Source organism: Martes martes (assembly GCF_963455335.1).
Source record: "Martes martes genome assembly, chromosome: 5".
Taxonomy (NCBI): Eukaryota; Metazoa; Chordata; class Mammalia; order Carnivora; family Mustelidae; genus Martes; species Martes martes.
Window position 1 is genome coordinate 157,442,520 of NC_137892.1, and position 24,321 is coordinate 157,466,840.

General features: G+C 50.4%; 1 protein-coding gene across 1 annotated transcript in view; it reads left to right on the forward strand.

The window, feature by feature from the left end:
* Nucleotides 1-383: 383 nt before the first annotated feature.
* Nucleotides 384-24,321, forward strand: part of DAP (death associated protein) — a 66,395-nt gene continuing 42,457 nt past the window's right edge. Inside the window, exons 1-2 of the mRNA XM_080803444.1 lie at nt 384-581; nt 11,012-11,108. Of these exons, the coding sequence (XP_080659570.1) occupies nt 527-581; nt 11,012-11,108 (152 nt within the window). The 5' untranslated portion in view covers nt 384-526. The remainder of the gene's footprint in view (nt 582-11,011; nt 11,109-24,321) is intronic.

A 24,321-nucleotide genomic window follows, 5' to 3' on the forward strand; every position in this document is an offset into this window, starting at 1 on the left:
CACCGACACCTGCCCCCGAGGGCGCCCCACCGCCGACACCGTCCAGCAGGCGGGCTGGTAGAACGCGGCTGGGGGAAGGTGCCACCCTCCCGCCGGGCCATTTCAACCTCCGCCGACAACCCTTGCCAGTACCAGCCCCGCCTCCTTCACCACAAACACACAGCCCTCACACAGCCCTCGCCCTCCTTCCTCCTCCCGCGCCCCAGGACACCGCTTCCAACGTGGCGCTGCCCACTGCGCAAGCTCAGCACACTGCAAGCGCCGAGAGCCGGCGGGGCGGGGCCAGGCGCGGTGACGACAACGCGCAGCCGCGGGTGGGCGGGCCGCGCCACGTCGGCGCGCGCCGGCCGCGCCCCCTCCCGGCGGCCGCAGTCACCGCCTCCGAGCGCGGCCCCGTCGCCTCCCGCGCGCGCCTCTCCGCTTGTCCGGCGCTCCCGCTCGCGCGCTCCACTCGCCCGGCCCGCTGGCCCGCTCGCCCGCTGTCTCCGTCGTCGCCGTCCCGGCCCCTCGGACACGCGGTCGCATCATGTCTTCGCCTCCCGAGGGGAAGCTAGAGACGAAAGCCGGACACCCGCCCGCCGGTACTGACTCGTTCCCACTTTCTGTCCTGCCGCGGGGCGCGAGGGCGGGCTCGAACCCGCGGGCGCGGGCGCGGGGCGCGGGGCGTGGAGGGGGCGGCGGGCTCTGGGGGCCGCTCGGGGGCTGTGCGGACCAGCTCGGCCCGCGCTGCCGGGACCCCGGGCGCGCAGGGTCCGCAGCCTCGCCAGCCTGCGGGAGCTGCGTGCGGATCGGAACGACGTGAAGCCGCCCGCGTGCCCAACTTCCCCGAAAGTTTGCGCCGAGCGCGCGCTCTGGTTGGCAGATGTCTTAGGGGAACGAGTAGCCGCGACGGTGGAAAGTCCGTGTTTATAGCGTCGTGGGGATGACGGATTGTAGGCTGACAGCGTTTCGTACCGACAGAAGACCCGGAGGAGCGCAAATAATTTTTATCATTAATCACTCGCTGTGACGTTCCCCCCCCTCGCTTGACTTTCCTTCGCATTCAGCTTTCTCTTAAGTGTTTTTTCCGTGAGCTTCCCCCTCCCCCCAAGTCCTAAACTTCTGAGCCAAGGAAGTTAAATCCAGGAAAGAGCCATTTTTCTTAAAAACAAAAATGTATCCGAATCTAAGCAGGCTTTCGGCTCGGACCGCCTCCTTTCTGAGCGCGGTTCCCGTTCGTTCTTTACTCTGTACGAGCGCGGTGATGTCTGTTCCTCCGCTCCTTTGCCGTGACAGTCCATCCAGGTGGAAGGACCCCGGCGGGGAAGCAAAGGCCACCCGTCGCAGAAATGTGAGTCACTCGGTGCGTGGGCTTCTTTCAAGGGTCTTAGTTGCACCGTTAGTGTTACCGTCGGTCTTCCAGGGGCAGAAGCCCTGTGGAAACATGGCTGCTTTGGGGGCCGTCCGTGCCCCTTCTTGTTACACAGGAGGGCCCCATCTCCCTCTGCCCTCCCCACCACAGGGCCCTAACTCTGCCTCAACAGGGACAACAAAGCAGCTTTTAAATTAGTCGCATTCCAGAGTCGGTGGTATTTTTTTTCCGCGGTGAAGGAGGCTGTCCGCAAGAGTGAGTGAGTGGCACAGGGAAGAAGAATGGCTGACCGGCGGCCTGTGAGGGGCTGGCAGGGCATGGGATTTCCGAAGACAGCTCTGCCGTGCTGGAGAATAAGCTCCGGGGCCCTCTGCGTTGCTTTAGTTATAAAAAAGGGAGAGAGAAGCTCAAAGGGATTTCTTTTAAAGATAACTCTGACCTTTGGTTCTACTGCTATTGATCCACACCCAGCTGCCCGCTGACCTGGGCTGTCCGGCAGGAGGAAACACCTCTAGTCACACTCCAGGGCCTTGGACTACGTGGCAGGAGTCTGCCCATGACTCCCCTGTCCCTGGCTGTTGTCTGTTGGAGCGATACCAAATCAAAGTCGCCGTAATTAGATTGCATGGAGAGACACATCCACGTGCGATGGATATCCAGATGAGATTTTTAAGATCAGAGATATAAACTGTGCATATTAGCTCCTTGGGAGAAACTTCATAAAGGACCCTGATTGTCTTTGAATTGTAACGGCTAGGCTTTGTGAATTACAGATTAAATAGCTTACTTATGCCCTGAGGATCAAGGAACCAACTTATTTGTGCTGGTGAGCAATGAACTTGGGTTCTAAGTTTTGAGGCCCGTCTCTTCGCTCGGGCTCAGTGTTGCTATTCTTCCAAATGGGAGGGTTGGTCCAGCTGACCTTCCTCTGGGAAGGGCTCAGGACAGGCCTGCCTTTGCCACTTCTTCATCTCCGTTCCTCCCATCCATCAGGACCAGCCCCAAAAGGGCGTTTAATCCCACAGGTAAACTCCTCAAGTGACTTCAGTACAGGCCCCTTAGCCTTTGGGGCCCCAGTCAAACAGATGCTACATAGGGATCTGTCACTGTTATCCTGCATTTTCCAAGACCAGTCACTCTTGGCCAGAGTTGGAGGAAGGGCCTGGCATCCTGGCCCAGGGGTACAGGTTAGAAAGAGGCCCCTTTGCTGCTTGAAGCATTTTGCTTCCCGGCAGTGCCCCTCAGTGCATTCTCCTGTATCATAGAGGCTCCAGCAAGAAAGCTCAGGGTGTCCGTACTGACTCTGGCATGGCCAGAGAGGAGGCAGTTCTGCAGAGTAGATGTTATTAAAAAATAAACCGAAAAACAACAACCCGCTATAATAAAGAGTAATCTATCAAAGGTAGCCAAGAGCACAGTTCATAAATCAAAGTAACAGCCTTAAAAACGTCGGGAACCCTTTCATTAAGTGCTTAAGCTGGGCAACGAAGACTTGTGTTTAAATCCTCGATTGGAAACAATAAAATGCTCTCTCATAACCATCTTCATATCCTTTGGTGTTTTCGCCTTCCTGCTATCTGAGCCAGGTGCCCTCCTGTGCATTCCCACAGCATCCCATTGCCTTATTACCACACTTAACCTCACCTATGTGCCTCTCTTCTCCTTGCTTCTGGGCTGAGTCTTTTTTTTCTTTAAGATTTTATTTATTTGAAAGAAAGCACGCACACACATGGGGCGCGGGGTAGGAGCAGAAGAAGAGGGACGGGCAGACTCTGCTGCACTCAGTGTCTCTCACATCCCCCAGAGCCTATGGGATCTGCCACGTCCCTCTACTTCTGAGCCCTCTCCAGTGTGTACTAGTGCCACAAGGGGCTCTCAGCCAGTTCAGGTAGCATGTTAGTGGTGGAAGTAGTAACTAATGGGTGCTGGGTATTGCAGTGGACGGGTGTTTCCCGCTACCCTTCTAGACTCGTGGCAGATTAACCAGAGAAAAACAGAAGTCTAGTAACATGTGGGCCTCCTGTCTTCATAGGAGAGGCAGAGGAAAACTGAGTAACTCCCTGATGTGGCCCGGGCCACCACCTTGAGTACCAGCTTGAGCTAAAGGGCCGGAGGCTCTCCCTCACCCCACAGGGCACTGTCATGGGGCTCTCAGTAAAAGTCATGATGTCTTAACGACTTGAGACCCCTCCACGCCTCTCCACTACAAAGCATCCTTGGAGAAATGGACTGAGACGGCTTGTTTTATGAGCGTTATTGCAAATACGGATTAGCAAAGTGAGAATTTGCCAGTGAGGTTCTGTTCCATCAAATAGCAGGACCGGGATGCCTCAGCAGTGTGGGGAACGTAACTTTGAGCCGCGCTGTTACTCATTCCTGCCTGTCTTTGGGCGTGTGTGGTGACAACGTGGATGAAGTCTGTTAAATACATTCTGCTGCCCCATTCCCCTCCATTTCCCAGGGGAGCCAAAACCATATGTCAGTAAAGTTCTTGTAAGTCTAATATGTGGTAGCTCTGCACATTACTAACTTTACATATGGTTCCCTTTCAAAAGTAGACTTTCTGTTCCTTCCAGAACTGAGTCAAGTGGAAATGTAAACACAATTGTGTTTAGTTAAAGTGAAACGGAAAACAGATTACTTTTTTCAGTAACTTCAGGAACATTAAATTCTCTGTTACATTAATCATTCAAACTTGAGTTAAGGATGCATTTAAAAGGTTGTGGGTGATAATTCTCCCTAAATTGTCTCCCGCAGGAAGGTTTTCAGGATGTCTATGCCACTCTCTGGCCAGCAGTGGACGACTAATGTGTCTTTTATTGTAGTAACCATTCAGTCACGGATTTGCTAAGCACGGTCCCAGTGCCCTCCATCTAGTCACTGACTAATGCTTACAGAGTACGGGAAAGTCGGCTTTTGCTCCCGACATACCAAGAAAAAAAGAAAAAAAAAAAAAAAGACCCTTCTAGTCACTGCATTTTTTCCAAAAAGAAAAAAAGAAAAAAAAAAAAAAGACCCTTCTAGTCACTGCATTTTTTCCAAAAAGTTCCAAAAGTTCCAAAGGGTGGAATGCAGCATTTCTAAAACATAGTTCAGATTTTTCATTCTTCCGTACTTGGTTTCGTCTTGCCTGTGCTCTGTCCATTCCACACGATGCCGCGTGCATTCTTTGGTGATTTGGGGAATGCTTTCCGCTTCCCAGCGTAGGAAGTCTTCCCGTTTATGTAGGGAGCACTCACAATTGTGTCGAGTGCTGTGTTAGTTACTGTTACATCCAAGTACAAAGCACTAGTCACAGTTAGCTGAGTGAGTCCAGTGGGGCTCACTGTTGTTTACAGACGACCAGAACCTCAGGGCTGGGCTGAACGAGGGCAGGTGTGTTTCCTTTCCCGGGAGCCTTCCTGCAAGGAACAAGGCAGAGGCCAAGGCCCGCTTTGTGTGGCCTGTGTGCAGGGGACGGTGAGTGGGGGCTTATGGGGACACCTGTGGCCTACATCTGTCACTGCATCGCTTTCCTGTGGCTGCTGTAGGCACAGCACAAGAAACTTAGAGCCTTAAAATAACACAGCTGTCCTGTCTCTAAGTCCGGGAGGTGAGACCTGCCAGTAACATGTCGGTCGCTCTTCTCCGGTAAGAACGAGAGTGGCGCACACCTGCCGGTCATGTGGCGGCTCCTGCAGCCAGTGCTTCAGGGTCAGAAGCGAGGCTGAGTCGTGAGCAGCCCCAGGAGAAGCCTGCTTGTCCCCCGGCCCGACTTGCAGCTGTGGATCTTTCCAGCCTGCTCCTGAGTGCGACAGAGAAAGCTGTCAGTGACCCGCTTACAGCTGGGCACCCTGACACCGAGGGGATGCCCCAGCCGCAGGAGAACAAATCAGCTACCTCCCCAATCCTCCTTACCTGGCAAAGGCCGCCACGCAGGAGGCTTCCCCCCCACCCTTCACCCCATAGGCAGGAAGCCGTTGTGCAGAGCCTTTGAATGTCAAACTCCTCCTCTCCCTCTCCTGGGGGGCATAGTAACCAGAGCCTGCCCTTGGCCCTCACTCTGTGTTTCTCTGAGGGGCGATGACGCTCTCCGTTTCCCGGAAGGTCCAAGCCAGGAAAGGCCTGCAGGGTGTGACGAAGGGCGCAGGCTGCCAGGGTCCATTCCAGCTCCGGGCTTGCTACTTGTGCGGCTCCGACCTGGCCTGCCACTCTTCACCCCCCCAGGATCTGCTCCCTAGAGTCATGTGGCCGGCGGTGAGGAAGGGGCCTGCACATAGCAGTGCTGTGTCGAAGCATTATCCAGAATCTGTGATTCTCCAGAAGCTTCCATACTTGGCTGGCGATACACTGACGACAATCCTAGGGATGCTAAGCCGACCACGTCAGTGGAGGGCCACAGGGGGAGCAGTTCACGGGGGTCTCACTCCCCTCCGTTCCCACAGGTCCTTGCTGCCATCCCCGTTTTACATCCAAGGAAACTGTCAAGAGGGACATGAAAGCACCAAGGACACAGACTATAGCGGTCTAAGTACTAGATGCTAATTGTTAAAACCCATTTAATAAGAGTAGCGAACAGTCGAGAACTTGCTAGGTGCCGGGCCTAGTGGGAAGCATTGCCCGTGTGCTGACTCATTTAGTCCTTGGCAAACCCCTGGCGGGGAGAGCGCGGTCACCCTTTCTTCACAGACGGAGCACCAGAGGCACAGAGGGCACCAGCAACGTGCCCAGACGTACACACGTGCACACACACACACACACACACACAGCCACACATGCACACGCGCGGGCAGAGCTAGGATTTGAGCCCGGGAGTCTGCCTCCGGGACCCATGTCCCTGTCGTCTGCAGAGCATTTCTGCTAATACTAGATCCGGCATTTGGTATCCTTTTCAGTTCAGAGCTCTCCTTTGAGTAACGACCACTACACCAACTATCCGAGTTCTTTTTTTTTTTTCCTAATGTCTCATAAAAATACTTATATTTACAAGTCATTCTGCAAAGATTTTTGCAGAAATAACTCTGCCTTTGTATTTGTCACAAGCGAGAGTCCCTCTGACGGGTAAAACAATCACGATAAATATGTTGCCGTCATACATTTTGGCAGTATTGCAAGTTCAAATGAACCTGTCTCGGCGTTGAGTTATTACTATTATTGCCACTTTTTATTGCAGCATTAATCACCACACACACTGTGAGGGATTGATGAAGTTAATTGTTTTTATAAGCCAAATTAAATGAAGCACTAATGGGGGGGTGACTGAGCCTTGACATATGTAGTCAATGGAGGGGGGGGGCGCTGGGCTCCGGGCTTATTCCAAATGTCACCTTGACCTTCATCGTTGGTCTTCTTTGTAGTTAGTGACACAGCTCCTTTCCCTTCAGCCCCCTTACAGGGCATGTCTGTGAGTTGTTTAAAGTTTGAGGTCTGCCAAGTTGAGATGATTCAGACATCCTCTTTTTTTTTTTTTTAAGATTTTATTATTTATTTGAGAGAGAGAGAGATCACAAGTAGGCAGAGAGGCAGGCAGAGAGAGAGGGGGAAGCAGGCTGCCCACTGAGCAGAGAGCCCGATGCGGAGCTCAATCCCAGGACCCTGAGATCATGACCTGAGCCGAAGGCAGAGGCTTAACCCACTGAGCCACCCAGGTGCCCCTGGACATCCTCTTTTAAAGGATATTCATCTACTCTGGCTGCTGTAACAAAATCCGCTGGCTGGGGGACTTAAACCACAGAAATCTGCAGTTCTAGAGGCTGGGGGACTAAGATCAGGGTGCCCACAGGTCCGGTGTCTCCTCTGTCTGCGAATACAGTCGCAGTCTGAGGTTATAGGGCTGAGGGCTTCAACCCATGAGCTTTTGGGACGCAACTCAGCCCATAGCAGTGCCTCTAACCAATTCTTAATGGGTGTGCGCTAGGGGTGGGAGGGATGGGAGGAAATGAATTTTAAAAAAAAAGTGTAGGGAGACAATTCTTCCAGCCCCCTCCTTTGGCCAGAAACACACTTATATTTCAAAAGAGTAGAAAATTATCTTAACATAGCTACAGAATTTTATTTCCGTTTCTGTTTCTTGAGGTTTGACTGACTACCCAACCGGAAATATCTTGATAAGCCACCTGCAATGGTGTTTTTGTTTTCTTTCCTTTTGAAAAACATCTGAGCCCAGAGGGAGGGAAATCCCTATGAACCACACCAGAAGAAACTGAAATTCAGTGCTGTTAGCACAGATCACAGGCCCCCACGAGGCAGGGAGTGACCTGGTTTCTCTTCCTCCTCATGTAAAGACACCAGTAGATTGGGTTAGGGCCCACCCCCACTGGCCTCATTTAACCCAAGACCCCAGGGTACAGCGGGGGGCTCAGAGGCCAAGCCTCCAGAGCCAGGCCGAGCATCTGTGCCCAGCAACACAGTGGGATGATGGGGCTCTGATCTCTTTCCACCTGGGCTCTGGGCAGCGGGACAAGAAAGTCTCCCTAAGACTTTGCAGGCCTCCCTTTACATGGGCTGTGGGTTCAAATATATACTGTTTCTCAGGTCCTGTTCTGAGAAATCGGACATAAAAAGGATTTCCAGGTGCCTCTACTCCTGGTTTGACGGAAGTATGTCGAGCATCTTTCCAAAGGGAGGCTGTGTACACAGAGAGCGCCATACCGAAGGAAAGCTCATAATCCGCAGTCACCACCACGAGAGGGAGACTCAGCAGACAAAAGCAAGCAGTGGAATTAGACTCCCAGGGGCCTCAGATCATAAAATAATCAAATGTGCAACTACAAAACAAGTATGCCTAAAATGATTAAATATGGAAAAGGATTAAAACCATGAGGAATGACGAAGACCCTATCAAATAAAGACGGGGTGAACCTGACAGGGAAATAAAAGCTCTAGAAATGGAAAATAAAATGATGTAAAATAAAAATCAATAGATGGGATAAAAATCAGATTTGGGGAAGAATTAACCAAACAGGATTATATTTCCTTCTCTCCGAAGCAGAACGTCCCCTTCAAAAGAATTAGTGGTGGCAACAGATACATGGTTTTCCAGAGTCCTTTTTGTCACCTGTCCTCTGCCTTGGATTTTTCCAGCAGCCTGCTGCTAGGGACCATTAGCCACGCAATGGGCACCATCAGCTTCCTGAAGGCAGGGGCCCGCAGACTCTCCCTGGGAAATTGAAAAACTGACAGCCTCGAAGTGTGTGAGCCTCAGGGTGTTTTTCACCTTCTCCCTCCTTTTGCATCAGAAGGAGACTCGTCCTGGACTTTTCTTAATGCGGCAGGGTCCAACCCAATTTGTCACAGCAGAGGACGTGGCCTGACAGGCTGGGTGGCGGTCCGTGTGATCGGAGCTGTGCTGTGGCACCTGGGGGGTAGCTGACCCGAGGAGGGAGGATGCCACGAACCGGGGGGCCAGTGAATGCAGATCACACAGCTCTGCTTTCTCACCTGTGCCGAGAATCTTCCAACACCTCTGTCTTAGTCCCTATAACACAGTACCACAGACTGGTGGTTTGTAAAGAACAAAGATTTCTCATACTTCTGGAGGGTAGAAGTCCGAGGTCAAGGCACCAGCAGATTTGGTGCCTAGGGAGGGCCCACTGCCTGGTTCATAGACAGCTGTCTTTTCTCCACGTCTTTACATGGGGGAGAGAGAGGACAAGGTGCCTCTGGGGGGCTGGGGGTGCGGAGGGAGGGGTCTCTTTTACAAGGGCCCTAATCCCATTCAGGAGGGCTCTACCCTCATGACCTAATCACCTTCCAAAGGCCTCACCTCCAGATACCATCAGGGGGAAGGTTTCGCGGCTTCTCTTATTTAAAGATCTTAGGATTCGGCTCTTACCCCTTTCTGCGGATGAAGCAGCAAGGCTTTGAGGGACTGAATGGTCTGAGACCTATAGCTGAGGACGTGTTGTAGCTGACCGAGCCCAAAGCCCATGCTGGTGACAGCCACATGAAGCTGGCTTTTTGATACAAGGCCAGCATTTCCAAACTCTATTCTGTGGAACACTGAAGTCATAAAGGATAATAACCAGCATTACTGGGGGTGGGGGGAGTTGTGGGGTCAGATGAGTTTGGGAAAGGTGGTACGCTCTGTGTCCCCCATAAAGCTTACGAGGCATGCTAGAGGCCAAGGAAATATGTCTTGATAACACCCATATAATGTGTTCAACTGCGCATTTCCAACACTAAGAGATCCTCGAATCCCCATTTTGGGGGGACGGGGGTTGGTTAGTTTTCTTGCAAAGCAGTATTAACATATTAGCCATCAAGAAAACACAAATCAAACCACAGTAAGATAATATTCCACTCCCACTACAGTGGCCATAATTTAAAAGTTGGACAACAGCTAACATTGGCAAGCATGGGGAGAAATTGGAATGCTCAGACGGGCTGGAATGTAAAATGATCCGCCATTCGGCAGCTCCCCAGAAGGATGGAGAGTTACCGTGTAACCCAGCTCCTCCACTCCTAGGTCTGTACCTAAGGAAATGAACGTGTATGTCCATGTATCCACATAAAAACTTGTACACAAGTTCTTCACAGCTGCCCTATGAGTAATAGTCAAAAGGGAGAAACAGCCTAAATGTCCATCCACAGATGAAGGGGTAAATAAAATGTTGTCTGTCCCTGCAGTAGACTGTAATTGTGCCATAAAAAGGAATGTTTGAAGGCCTGACCCAGGCTGCCCCCTGGGTAAACCTTGGAAACACAGAGTGAAAGAAGGGGGTCGAATATGCAGAACAGGGCACCTGGGTGGCTCAGTGGGTTAAGCCTCTGCCTTCGGCTCAGGTCATGATCCCAGGGTCCTGGGATCGAGCCCTGCATCAGGCTCTCTGCTCAGCAGGAAGCCTGCTTCCCCCTCTCTCTCTGCCTGCGTCTCTGCCTACTTGTGATTTCTGTCAAATAAATAAATAAAATCTTTAAAAAAAAAAATGAATACACAGAACAGGCAAGCCCAGAGGAGGGGTTGCCAGGAGCTGGGGTAGGGGCTGGGGGAGCGACCGTTCATGGGGATGGGGTTTCTGTCTGGGCTCTTGGCAGTGGGCTCGAACTGATTGTGGTGATGGTTGTGGTGACGGTTGCACAGCCCCGAGTACATTCAGAGCCCTAGCACTAGGGCTAGCCCTAGCACTAGTCCCTAAATGAGTGACTCATATTGTATGTGAATTACATGTCCCTAAGGCCATGTTTAAAAGTTAACACGTGCCAACACTGAGGCTTCCCAACACAGTTTGGGAAAGGTTGCCACAGACGTCCCTGGCTGCCGCCTGAGTGGGCTCTGGGACTGTCCCGTGTCCCCCAGGGGCCGTATCGCCCCATCAGGAGCATCAGTGGTGTTTGAGAAAAGGTCACGGACGGGGATTAAGGGGGACCCCGTTATATCGAAAACCTAAAGCAAGCAGCCACTTTCTCCACGTGATTGGTACTGCTCTTAGGAAGTCCTCGTAAGAAACAAACAGAGCCAGCAGGAGCCTTACGAGGTTTCTAAGTGGGTCTGGAGTAAAAGATCGCATCGACTGCCACATCCTACCGAATGTCCCTCAACAGCGGGAACTTCTGTGGTTCATCCCTGTCGCTGCCGGCTTATCTGGACCAGCTTGTGGCTCCAGGGCCGCTGAAAGCTTTCAGGGTTGTTCCCCTGGTCCCCTGCCAGGTCCATCACACCCCCCTCTGTTTTCGTTTTAGTGAAAGCTGGTGGAATGCGCATTGTGCAGAAACACCCGCATTCAGGAGACACCAAAGAAGAGAAAGACAAGGACGACCAGGAGTGGGAAAGCCCCAGGTGAGAATGGGGGCGCTCTCGGGTCTGTTCCCCAGACAGCCGTGACTTGGTTAAACATTAACATTTGTTCTCTTCTCCGAGTTTCTGATAACCCCTCGCATCATGGAGCCCTGCACTGTGTGTTTTTCCTTTCCTAATAATCAGTGAGGCTCTGTCCCCTCAGACGGGAGACGCCAGGCCCCTGGAGCACCTGCCGTCCCTCCGTGTGCAGTGGCCTTGACTCCCACGACAGTAATGAAATCACCTTGAGACCTTCGAACGTGCCATTCTAGTTGATTCTCCGGGGTGGGCCTGGCGTCTTGCAGCCAAGGGAGGGAACTACTGGTTTAAAACCGTGCACACACGTCTGGACTCTTCCATTCGGCAGCCAAATCCAAACCAACGAGGCCACACCCTTATGAGTGCTCAGGTGTCCTTAAATGACATCTCTGTCCCCAGCTCCCCTGGTCCCCGACAGCTCGTCTGTCTGCCGTGCCCCCGGCTCAGTTTACTCCCTGTTGTCCTCAGAGCTTCTGGTGTCGGATTTGGGTCCAGAATCTCCGTACACATCCATTTCCTTCCACCCGTCATAGGTAAATGCGTACCCCTCTGTCTGAGCTTGCCCACGGAGACGAAGGTGAACGCTGAGCTCTCTGCCTGACACCTTGTCCCGAGAGTGTCTCCACCAGAGGAGGAAGCTAAGTGCAGGAAGGGTGTGGAAACCAGCTAACCTGTGTTTCTGTGGGCCAGGTGCATTATTTTGCTTCAGTGCAATAGCCCTGAACAGTAGGTAGTGTTCTCCCCAACTTTTGCATGGGAAACTGAGTCCACAGGGGCTATAAACTTGCTCACACCAAGTGCCTTGCGAGTGAACGGATCGGGAAATTAAACCAGGGTCTAACAGGGTCCCAAGAGGCCCAGCTTCCAAGAAAGAGTAGCTCCCAAGAATGCACATCCCGTAAAAGGACATGAGTGTCCCTGTGCGTGTGTACCACTGAGTGTTTTCTGTAGAATCTTGTAGGATGTAAGTTCTAGTGCGGTCACCTGAGGGGCAAGCAAAATTGGGGACAAAGTCTTTTCTGAGTGATTATTCCCTGTTTAAAATCACGAGATCCACACTGTGGTGGTTTGGCCCAAGTTCTGGTTTTAAAAGAAGGCGGCATTTAAGAGAAAATTCTAGAATTCCCTTTTTCACTGGCTGTTTTCACACACTATCTGTACAGAACAGAACAGAACAGCATCTGTATCTCTCCTAGAGGTCCACAGTCCCATACCTGAAAACCTTGGGACCCAGTTTATTTCAGATTTGGGACATTTGGGGGAAGGGGGCTCATGAGAATTAAAGGGCGTGCATTCCATCCAGCGCCCATAGTGGGGCCTCGGGCGTCTTACTCGATCTGTGTGTGATGTTCACAGCAAAGGAGGTAAGTTCTTTACTCTTACAGGCGTGGGCCGGTTCGGGTTGATTTTCGCCTCCATACAGGTTGTAAGTAAGTTTTCCGTTTTTAGAAAATTCTTGATCTCAGTATCAAGCATAAGAGAGTATGAGCCTATGTCATTCCCCTGCTAGAGGACCCGGGAGGTCCCGTCTGCGGATCCCGAGCTTCCGTGGGGAGAAGGAGAGCGAGAGAGAGGGCCTTGCCTGGGGAGTTAATGGAACACGCTCATCTGTGTGAGTTGAAGTGGAGTAAGGTACGGCGAGCTCTTTCCCTGTGAAACACAGTGTCAATACGGTGAGAGTAGATAATTTATTAGCATGTTTAGAAATAAAGACAAAACAGCCCACCCGTTTTCTTTCTATTGATTTTTTTTCATGAGGTGAAATACAGTCTTTATCGGAGACATGCAATTTGAATAAATATGCCAGAGGATGAGTGATTGCAAGACAAAGGAGCGAGCTCCCCGGCTCTCCAGACCTCGGCGTCTTCTCACCTCTCAAGATTTGTTCTCTGTGGAACCAGGAACTCTGTAGCAGGCTGAGTGCAGGGTGGGGTTTGCATAACACAGGAGCAAGGGGTTTTTCCTGTGGCCGAATGGCTGTAGTGTGTTCCTTATGAGTGTGTCAGCGGCTGTCTCATGACTTCAGCTTTGCTCTTGACTGCTGTGGGTTAGACCGCTCGACACGCCGTAGGCAGGTGGGGTAAGCCTCTGAGCACTCCGAAGCTGTGGACAGGTGTGGCCTGCGTGTCTCCTTCCAGACCTCTGCACCGGGCCAGTACTCTGTGTGAGAGATCACCCCCTCCACGATGGCCGCCTCGCCCGTCTGGCGGGCGGGCTTGATCAGTCTAGCTAACCATCCTCGCCGGTCTTCTAGAGTGTGGTACCTCTGGCCTCGTTCTCTGTGCTCTGTCCGTATCAGCTCACTGGGTCCTGGTACCTTCTCGGTTTGCTGCCTGCGCTCTCTCAGAGTTGGTTATTGATTATTATCCCCTCTCCACGTTACTGCTCCCTCTTCAGCAGCTCAGAAAGGTTCAGTGACTTTTCCAAGGTCACACAGCCAGTGAGTGGCAGAGCCAGCATTCCAGCAGAGCCCACAGTCCTCACTATTAACTGCACAGCTGTGCTTCCCCAGGGAGCACTTGGTTTGCAGCGGGTGCTTACTGAGTTTTTCACGTCAGGTTCAAAGCTCTTGCCACCCACAGGTTGGTATCACCGTGCCCGTTATCGAGATGAAGAAACCGAAGCTTAGGGAGGTTGTCTGGCCCAATGACATATAGCTGGTTAGTGAGAAGGCCAGGATTCAGCCCCTGTTTTGTCTTGACTTGGAGACTTGTGCCCCTACTAGGCTACCAGCTCCCCTGACGTGACACAAAATATACCACATATTGACAGGTGTAGAATGTCGATCCAGATCCCTTTATGAAATAAACTTGTTGACTCTGGATCGCCCGTAACCTTTTCCATATCCTCAAGCCTGTGAGTCTGCCTGCACGGCTTTGCTGTCAGTAGATGGTATGAGCATCGTTGTACAAGGTTTTTGAGGATGGGGATGTCTTTACATATAAAATGGCCTATTTCTTTGAAGAATTTGCCACACATTTAATTACTCACTTGGAAATGTCATGGCATGTGACTTCACTATCCACATTACCCTGATCCTAAAGTTTTACTATTTTTCATGTTTTGATCCAAGTGTCCTCTGGATAAGTGTAAAGTCTCAGCTGCCAGTTTCCTCCTTAGGTCCGCATTTGCAAGACTCTTTGCTTTCCTTCCCAGATTTCTAGAACTGGCTTTACGTTCACTGACTCATCCTGGTGACTTCCTTCCTCATTAGTCTAAAAATCAAATCCTGATTTCAGAGAAAACGAACAGCTAGAGCCTTACTATGTGACAAAACAAAAAAACACAGCCTTTACTCAGAATGATTTTTTCCCTGCAAATATTTGTGCTACTTAATTTTCCAGAGATTTACAAATCATTCTCTAGGCTGCCAAATTGTTTTGGAGATGCTACATTTTTAAAAGGAGGGAGAAAAGGAAGTAGAGGAAATTTAAAAATGTTACCCAAGAATTCCCGTCAAGCTGAGCGGTAGTTACCCATGGCTCTTCATCTCCAAGAAGAAGCCTGGGTTTCATTATTATTCACCAGTACTTTCCTGAGTGGCTGCTGGATGGTGTGCACTGGGGCTGGTGGGAGAGCAGTGGAAGGAAGGGGAAGATAGGGATGACAAGAGGAAGAGTATGCAGTCCTTCTAGAGTGTGGCTCTCTTTTCAGCTCTGACTTAGAACCTCATGTACCAGGGCGCCTGGGTGGCTCAGGAGTTAAGCGTCTGCCTTGAGCTCAGGTCCCAGCCCGCTCCCGGCTCCGTGGGGAGCCTGCTTCTTCCTCACCCTCCATCCCTCCCCCCGCTTGTGCACTCTCTCTCGCTCTCTTGCTCACACTCTTTCAAATAAATAAATAAAATCTTTTAAAAAAAGAAGAAGAAGAAGGACCTCACATACCCAAAAAATGAACAATTCAAATTATCCAGCATGTGGGAGAAACCCAAAATGGACTCCGAACAGTAACAGATGAGCTTAATTATAATACAGATGATTACTGTAACCCATTGCAAGGACCGGGGGAGACAACACCTTACCCAAATAATTTTTGAAAACAGTGTGTTGACCGGATACTCTAAGACTAATAGCAAAAAACTGCCCAAAAATGTTGTATACTCCGGTTAGCAGATGTGTTTTTTACAGGGGCTTGGGTTAGGAATTCTGAAATGACTTTGTGTGTACACTGGGTTCAACAAGTATGTGAATGGGTGGTGGGCAATGAGAGCCAAGTTTCTCACGGCCCGAGAGCAGTTACAGCTAGAAAGGAGGAAGACCGGAACGGGCTTTGTGGTGCTGGATCAGAATCGGAGGTATTTGTCTGAAGTCAGCTGTAAGTGGCGGGTGGATGGAGAGTAGATACATGCAGACGTGTAAGTCCGTGCAGGGATAAGGGGGATGGGGCGGGCTGGTGCACATACCGGGACGACCTTGCTGTGTTCACCGAAAGAGCCAAAACACCCATGAGGACCCGTGTAAGTTATGTGTAACCCATGTGAGTTACCGTGTAAGCATGAGCATCCCTAGAGCCCAGATCCTTGTTTCTAAACACTTTTCTCCCCATTGAGGGAACCGGGATTTCTTGGAGAAGCGGCAAATTCCAGGGCTGGGACAGGAGAAATCTAGATGAGCCTGGGACAGCTCGTAGTGCCGAACGCGAGGGCATGTGCTGTAGAGGATGGGGCTTGTCTGAACAACAGAGATGCCAACCCGTAGGAGCTCCGAACGGCCAAAGCCAGAGCAGTTTGCAACGAAATGATAGTATTGGAGGGGTGCCTGGGTGGCTCAGTGGGTTAGAGCCTCTGCCTTTGGCTCAGGTCATGATCTCAGGGTCCTGGGATCGAGCCCCGCGTCAGGCTTTCTGCTCAGCAAGTAGCCTGCTTCCTCCTCTCTCTCTGCCTGCCTCTTTGCCTTCTTGTGATCTCTGTCTGTCAAATGAATAAATAAATAAAATCTTTTTTAAAAAGTTAGTATTGGATTATAACTCATAAAGTGAACATTCATGAGTGCATCCTGATATAAGCAACTGAATGTATGAATGAGGAGAAGGGGCAGCTCTTTGCAGAAGAATTTTAATTAATAGGGGCACCGAGGTGGCACAGATGGTTAAGCGTCTGCCTTTGGCTTGGGTCGTGATCCCAGGGTCCTGGGATCGAGCCCCGTGTCAGGCTCCCTGCTCAGCAGGGAGTCTGCTTGTCTCTTGTCCTCTGCCCTTCCACTCCCCTCCCACTCATTCTCTCTCTTTCTCTCTCTCTCAAATGAATAAAATCTTAAAAGAGAGAGAGAAAAATGGAATATCACCCACAGGCAAACAGCTCAGTAACTATTGCAAACTGGATCTCCCAAGTTTCTCCCCCAGTGTCTTTATTAATTAAACAAGGAGTATCTGTACAGTGGAGACCCTGAAAAGTTTGCTTGTTTGCAGTGTAAAAGCTGAAATAAGAAAGCCGAGCACCATCGTGTTCGACCTCCTGTGGGAGCCGGACCACTTTTTCGCCGCTCTGCGCGTGTCTGAGGACCAGCACACAGGTGCTGCGAGCCCCTGCTTCTCATCGGGTTTCACCTGCTGCCTTCACCATTCGCCCATAACCCTTGGCTGAAACAGCCACTGCTGTGTGGACGCCCTGTTATTACAGGGCCACAGTGACAACACAAACTGGGGGGCTGAGATACCGCAAATGTAGTTTCTCACCGTGCTGGAGGCTAAAAGTCCAAGGTCAAGGTGTCACCAAGGTTGGTTCCCTCTGACGCTGTGAGGGAGGATCCGTTCCAGGCTCCCTCCTGGCTTCCGGCGGTTTGCTGGCAATCTTTGGCGTTCCTTGGCTCCTAGATGCCTCACCTCGCTCTGTCCCCATGGTGTCCCCCTGTGTCTGTTCACATCATCTCTCTCTGTGTCCAAGACGCCCTTTTTGTGGGGTATCAGTCACCCTGTTAACTTCATTTAACTCAATTACTTCTAGAAAGACCCTGTTTGCTACAGAGGTCAATTCTGAGGTACAGGGGGGTGAGGATTTTACATATCCTTTTGGGAGAAAGCAATTCAGTCCTGACAGACACCAAATGGCTGTGTTTAATGGTTCTCTCACTTGAAACGAATTCTTACAAAATAAAAATTTTAAGGGACACCTGGGTGCTTCGTCAGTTGGGTGTCTGCTTTTGGCTCAGGTTGTCGGGGTCCTGGGATCGAGTTGTGCTTCTCCCTCTCCTGCCCACCCCCCGCTTCTGCTCTCTTTCTCTGTCCAAAAATTAAAGAAAATCTTTAAAAAAAAAACAAATAAAAATTTAAAACTCTGAAGTTAAGAGGTGGCACAACCTATATACCTAGGGATTTTTTTTTTCTGTAAGCCATTATCTGTGTGCTTAAACTTCAGTTAAACCGTGTGATGAACCAATTTCAACACCATCCTTATTTTCCAAGATCATCTTTTCTGTCCAGGCTACTTGCTGGTTTGGAACAGATGTGTCCTTTCCCGTGAGACGCGTGGAGATGCCAGTGGGCTAGGGGTGCTGAGCACCCACCAACCCCCAGCGCCTCTTCTGGTCCGGGCGCCCTGTGTTGGTGGGCGGGGCCCATGACCCAGACATTGAGGGGGCAGCAGGCCTCAGACCCCTGCCCCAGGCCCAAGGCCGAGTGTTGATGTGGTGAGGCATCCAGTGACTTGGAATGTCCTTGGGAAGGGGCTAAGTGGTTGTCACCTGCTTATGGATAAATGCCTCCTCCAGGGAGAGGCAGTTCTGAAGGCGCTGTGAGAACCTGGAGCAGAAAGCCTGAGAGGCACGATGCTGTGGTGGAGGGAATAGTGGGGAACGGCCCTGACTGCCCTGGGGTGGGAAATAGGGGAGATTCTAGGCGCCGTTGGCCACCTCTCACTGTCAGATTTGCCCCCATGAGACTCGTAGCTCAGTGTTCTCTGTCTGCAGGCAGCATGGGGCGCTGATGAAGGGCTCGCGTTCATACACCAGCAAGGGAGTGATGAAAGGGATTGTTCTGCCAGAGGCGGCTAGGGCAGCAGAAAGGTGGCAGAGTGGGGACCGGTCCCCACATCCCTGCATTCACGGAGCCTGCAGCCTGTCGCGATGTCCGCTCTCTTCCCTCCCTCCCTCCCTCCGTGAAGGCTCGGAAGAGCCCACGCTCACGTCCCCCGGGTTAGAGCAGGCAGAACGCCTGTGGGCTGGCTGCCTCCCTTAAGAGGCAGGGTGTTCATTTCCTAGGACTGCCAGAACGAAGTCCCACAAACAGAAACAGTCTCTCGCAGTTCTAGAGGCCGACGTTCGAGAGGAAGGTGTCAGCGGGGCCGTGCTCCCTCTGAAGCAGTAGGGTTGGATCCCAGGCCTCTGTCCCAGCACCTGGTGCTCCTTACTCGGGACAGCATGACGGCGATCTTTGTGTGGCCTTCACCCTGCGTTCCCGTCTTGTGAGGACACCAGTCCTGTTGGATCAGGGACCCATCCCACTCCAGGGCGACCTCATCTTAACTAATTGCACCTGCAATAACCCCATTTCCAAATAAGGTCACATTTTGAGGTACTGAGGGTCAGGACTTTAAGTTAGAAATTTGGGGGGGGACACGGTTCAACCCATAATAAGCAGGCAGCATGTCGTGCCATAGGCCTCAGTTGACAGTACCCAGCTTCACCAACAACGTACCAACAATAACGGCAGCATACTAATTTATTGAGCATGACAATTACAAGGCGAGTGTCTCTTTTCTCCATGCCAGCCTGCACCATTGCCCGGGTTGAGCACTGCAGCAGTATTTCTGCCCAGCTGGGCAGACACTCTGACCCAGGGATGTGGGGCCCATACATTGGTCACACAACCCATCAGTTGAGGGCCTGCACCCACAGTATGTGTATATTCATTTTTAAATATATGCATGGGTACTCTACTAATGTTTTATAAATTATAAACGGGATCCAAAATGAGTGTTTGTGTATTAGATAAATAAGCAGTATCTTCAGTGTCTTGCTGTCGCTGTGACTTTGTATTAACATAAGCGAGTAGATCTCAAGGTCCAAATACCCTTCAGGTGAGCTTTCTCATTAGTGATTCAGGATATAAAACTAACGTTCTAATGGCTTTCTTGGTGATTTGGGGTTTTGTGGGTGAGGGCCACATCTTGTCACATCTGATTAGACCGTTGGTGTTTGTAACGTGGCTCATGAGGCCTTTACACGAGGAGGAGAAGGGTGAGCCCTTCTCTGTTATTACTGTTCACTTGGGCTTCTGTGGGTAGGGGCTCCGCCACTGGAATTCTTCTGTGGGGAGCTTTTTAAGCCATCACGTTAAGTTCATTTTGTAAAAGTTAGGTTAAATTCATTCCTAATACATTTGAGCACAGTTCTGGGTGTGGATATGTCGAGGATGACACTAGAGAATTGAACTCGTTACCCCGTTAGCTGGTGTCCTGTATGTTGGAAGATGCTAGAAGCCACTGAAGAGGCACAGGGTATGTGGGAGGGGCCCCCGCTCTTTCCTCCGGAGCCCCGAGGACTGTGAGATCCCAACAGAGCAGACACATAGTAAATAGTGCGAAAGTGTAATTCATTTTGTTTGGGGTTTTTTTCAGATAAAAAATAAACATAAATAGAAGAGATGTGCGTGCTTATCACATTTTCCTGACAACACTGAGGCCCAAAAAAGCACAAAGGATGGCTTTTGTTGCTGATGGATTAGGGGCAGCCCCCCATACCAGTTTTCCTGTTACGTGTGGTATGAATGAAACATTCCCTCCAAAAGCTGCAGCTTCGTATGCCTTAGTGCTATCCTAATAGGAAGGCAGCTGCGCACACGAGGAAGTTCACAGAATCGCTGGACGGACCCAGAGCGTGATGTGTGGGACCCAGACACTTTGTGTCCTAGAACTCCCGGGCATCAGCCTCACCAGGAACTCAGTCTCTGAGTCCTCTTTTCACGTGGACAGGCACTAGCGGAACGCCTGAGTCTGGCAGGTCGTGAATCAAAGGCTCCCTGCTCCGCCGAGGGTTGGAGCATATGGGCGTCCATATGTCTCGGGAGCTGGGCTGGACTCCTGCAGTTTGGGGATGAGAAGGAAGGTGCTGAAGGCCCGGCTTTCCTCCAGCGCCTGGTGCTGCTGGTGATGCGCTCGTGGGCAATGCTTCCACGGCGTCCGGTTCTCCGGCCCGTGCAGAAACCAGGTGTGATGGATTAGCTTCCGAGCGCCCCGTTCCTGCTCCCTCTCCCTCCACGGGCCTCCAGCTCCTTACAAGGCTGTGACACTCCCCTCCACACTGGGAGAGCTCTTCTTATCAGATGGAAGGAGGGAAGCAAGGAAATGGAGCTATCAGTTTTCCCCTCCAGACACCGCTCCGTGCATCAGCACCGGAGTCAGCCTCTCGGAACGGATGACTCTCTTGTTTTTATGGTGTTACTCAAAGGGTTGCACTGTTTATCAGGAGTGTTTTCTTATTACATAAACATATGAACTGAATTTAAATCAACTCTCCAGTGCTTGGATTTTATAGAATGAAAGATGTAACAATAACTTCATAGAATAAGGTTACATGTAAGAATAACTGTATAGAAACGAGCTCTTTATGGAGTTTATTACGTTACAATGATTACGCTTAAAATTCTTAAGCCTTCTATTTACTTCAACTCTGTTGACTTCAGCTCTCTCAAACGCATAGCACTCAGAAAATACGTCAGTGAATCAGTAATAAACAGCTTAGACTTTGATTCTTTAAAGGCAAAATAGTTAACCAACTTTATTAACTTAATTACTTCTTACTTCCCTGCTAGAGAAAGAGGTCAGTGAGGTGAGGTCAGTGTGGAGGAAGAAAATTCTTTATACTTATGGACATCTTCTGATTTACCCTGGTTTTTGGCTGTGTACACCCTCTAAGGCGTTAGCATAAAATGAATGTGGACTGGAATCATGGGGACAGTGTTCTAATCAGGAAATTCTCAGAATTGTCAGAGTTCGAGCTGGACATGACCTGATAGTCACCTAATCTAGGGAAGATGTCAGATTTGAGTAAAGATCTACAAGGGTCTAGATACCAAAAGCAAAATATCTGTGAGATAGAGACTCAACGTTTTTTATGTTAAAAAGAAGCCCCTGCCATCTTCTGGGTGTATCTCCAAAAGAGTTGAAAACAAGGTCTCAAAGAGATGTTTGCACACACAGGTTCACAACAGGACTGTTCCCAATATCCAGCAAGTGAAAGCGACCCAGATGTCCTTCGACGGATGAATGGAGAAACAGAATGTGGTCTGTCCGTACAGTGGATTACTATGCAACCTAAAAAGGGACAGAAGTTCTGTCCCACACTACAACATGGAGGAACCTGGAGGGCATAATGCTAAGTGAAATAAGCCAGCCACAAAAACAAAACTGCATAGACAAAACTGTGTGGTTCCACTTGTACATGGTGTCTAACACAGGCAGATACACAGAGATGGTAAAGACAGCAGGATTGCAGGGTCAGGGGGGAGGAGGAAAAAGGGAGTTGCTGTTCCATGGGCATAGAGTTTCGGTTCTGGAAGATGAAATCTTCCAGAAGATTTCGGCCAGGTTGTGGAAATCTGTTTCACAGCAGTGTAGATCTCCTGAGCACCGTTGAACTATACATCTAAGAATGGTGAAGATGGTCGGTTTTATCATGTATGTTTTTTACCACAAAAAAAATTTTTTTTTTGTACCACAAAAATATTTGTTAAAGATCAAACATAAACAATGAATCTTGGAACACTGCATCAAAAACTAATGATGTCTTTTATGGTGACTAACATAACACAATAAAAAAAAAATAAAGAACAAACAGAATATTTAGACTCAGCGCTGCAGAAGGCAGTCCGGTGGCCTCTCAGAAGGTTAAACGTGGCTGCGCCATTTGACCTGGCAGTGCTCCCCGGGAGAGAGTCCACGGAAACGAGTGTTCACACGGAAACAAGTACATGAACGTTCATCACATCATCATTTACCACAGTCAAAGAGTAGAAACAACCCAGATGTCTGCCAGATGAGGAATGGATCAAGGAAACATGGCCTGGCCCTACCGTGGAATATTATTCAGCCATAAAGAGGAGCAAAGTGCTGACACATGTTACAACACTGGGTGAACCCTGAAAGCATGATGCTGAGTGAAAGAAGTCAGACACGAAAGACCACAGATTCTGTGATTCCATCCATTTCTATGGAATGTCCAGAATAAGCAGATCCCAAGAGATAGAAGCAGATTCCTCGTGGCCAGGGGCTGGGGAGTGGAGCGGGCAGGGGGGAATGTCTACCTGAAGGGTATGGGCTTTCTTTAGGGGATGGTGAACGTGTTCTGAAATTAGGAAGGAATAATGGCATGACAGAGTCAGTGGATCAGACGAACCACTGAATTGTACATCAAAATGGTTAAAATGGTGAATTTTGTAATACGTGAATGTTGTCTCACTTACAGAAAAAAATAGTCCCCATGCATGAAAGGTTGGGAACCAGGACTGTAATCCAACTCCCACCTTTTTGTAGCTGGGAATATGGGGAAGTGATGAGTCAAGGAGCCCGCAGGGGGGCCATGCCTGTGATATTTGGGGGACACCCGGATGCTTCTGGGGGAGCTGGGGAGGGAGGCATCATGGGATGCTTTCCCCTGCAAGCAGCAGCAGCAAATCCAGCTCAGACCAGATCGGGCAGCTAGGACACACGTGATCTCCTGTGAGAGAGCCCGGGTGGGATTGGCTGCAGGTTGGGGAGAGGGTCCCTGGGGCTCTTCTGTGCCCCATCTCGTTGCTCCACCTTCCTCCTGGAAGAGCATCCCCCGTGGGAGGGTGGAGATGCCTTCACATCCAGATGTGAATGCTGGACCTGCTGTGGCCAGCACACGGGCAAACAGGTGCCCCAGGTCTACACAGAAGAGGAGGGAAGGCCAAGGAACCTGGCAGAACCTGAGGTCAGGACCTCAGCCTAGAGCCTGGAGGACAAAGCAGCAGGGTCCTAGGCCAACAAGGCTGGCCGGAGGTCAGAGCTAGGCCCAGGGTCTGAGTGAGGACTGGCACCCAGCCAGTCCCAAGAGCTATCAGTAGAGCCCCCTCTTAAAGCCACATCCAGTCCACAGAGCTTGTGTCTTTGAAGCCAGAAGTTGGCACAAGTCGTGGATATGCATGTTTAGAATAAAACCTGGGGGATTTGTGAATAATCTACAGGCGCCATCCAGACTACCAGAGGACACTGGCTAAATTACGAGAGTCGCACTGGCCCCCATTCTTCAGCGGATTTCTCTGAGACAGAGGTTTTGTGTGCAGTCGTTTTTCAAAATGGCAGCCGTGAGCTGGCTTCCCAGTGCACACGCATCCACGTAGTGCACTTTCCCGCCGGCAGCATTCATTTGTGCACTGGATACCTGTAAGTTCCTACTGTGTGCCACGTTGGGATACATCAGTGAACAAGGCGAAACCCTTTTCTCACAGAGCTCACATTCGAGCGGGAGTACCAGACGATTTGCACACACACAGTTGAGCAGAAACTGTGGCAGGTGGAGTCACCAGTGCTAGGAAGAAAAAGAAGGAGGAGGGTCTCAAGGGTCCGTCATCCCCTAGAAAAATTGCACATGGAGGACAGCTCAGGGGATGTTCTCGGCCACCATTAATGGCAGCCAGAGCCCTCTCAGAATCAGTGGGCTTGAGGTGTTCACAGATAGGAGAGAGGACATGGAGATCAACACTGTATCACTGTCCCAGGACCCGGCTGCGCAGACTGTCCCTATGAGCTCATGAGTGGGTCTGAGCTCATTCAGTCCCCTGCTCGTCGCCAAGATACCAGGCACTGTTGACATGGCATTTCTGGAAGGATGAGTTTTCTCCTAAGGGGAGGCCAGAGCAGGATCTTGATGGAAATTGCTTCAAGAATTATGGTCGAGGGGAAGCAGAGGCAAAAATGAACTATTGGGATTTCATCAAGATCAAAGCTTTTTGCACAGCAAAGGAAACAGTTAACAAAACCAAAGACAACTGACAGAATAGGAGAAGATATTTGCAAATGACATATCAGATAAAGGGCTAGTATCCAAAATCTATAAAGAGCTTAGCAAACTCAACACCCAAAGAACAAATAATCCAGTCAAGAAATGGCCAGAGGACATGAACAGACATTTCTGCAAAGAAGACATCCAGATGGCCAACAGACACATGAAAAAGTGCTCCACATCACTTGGCATCAGGGAAATACAAATCAAAACCACAATGA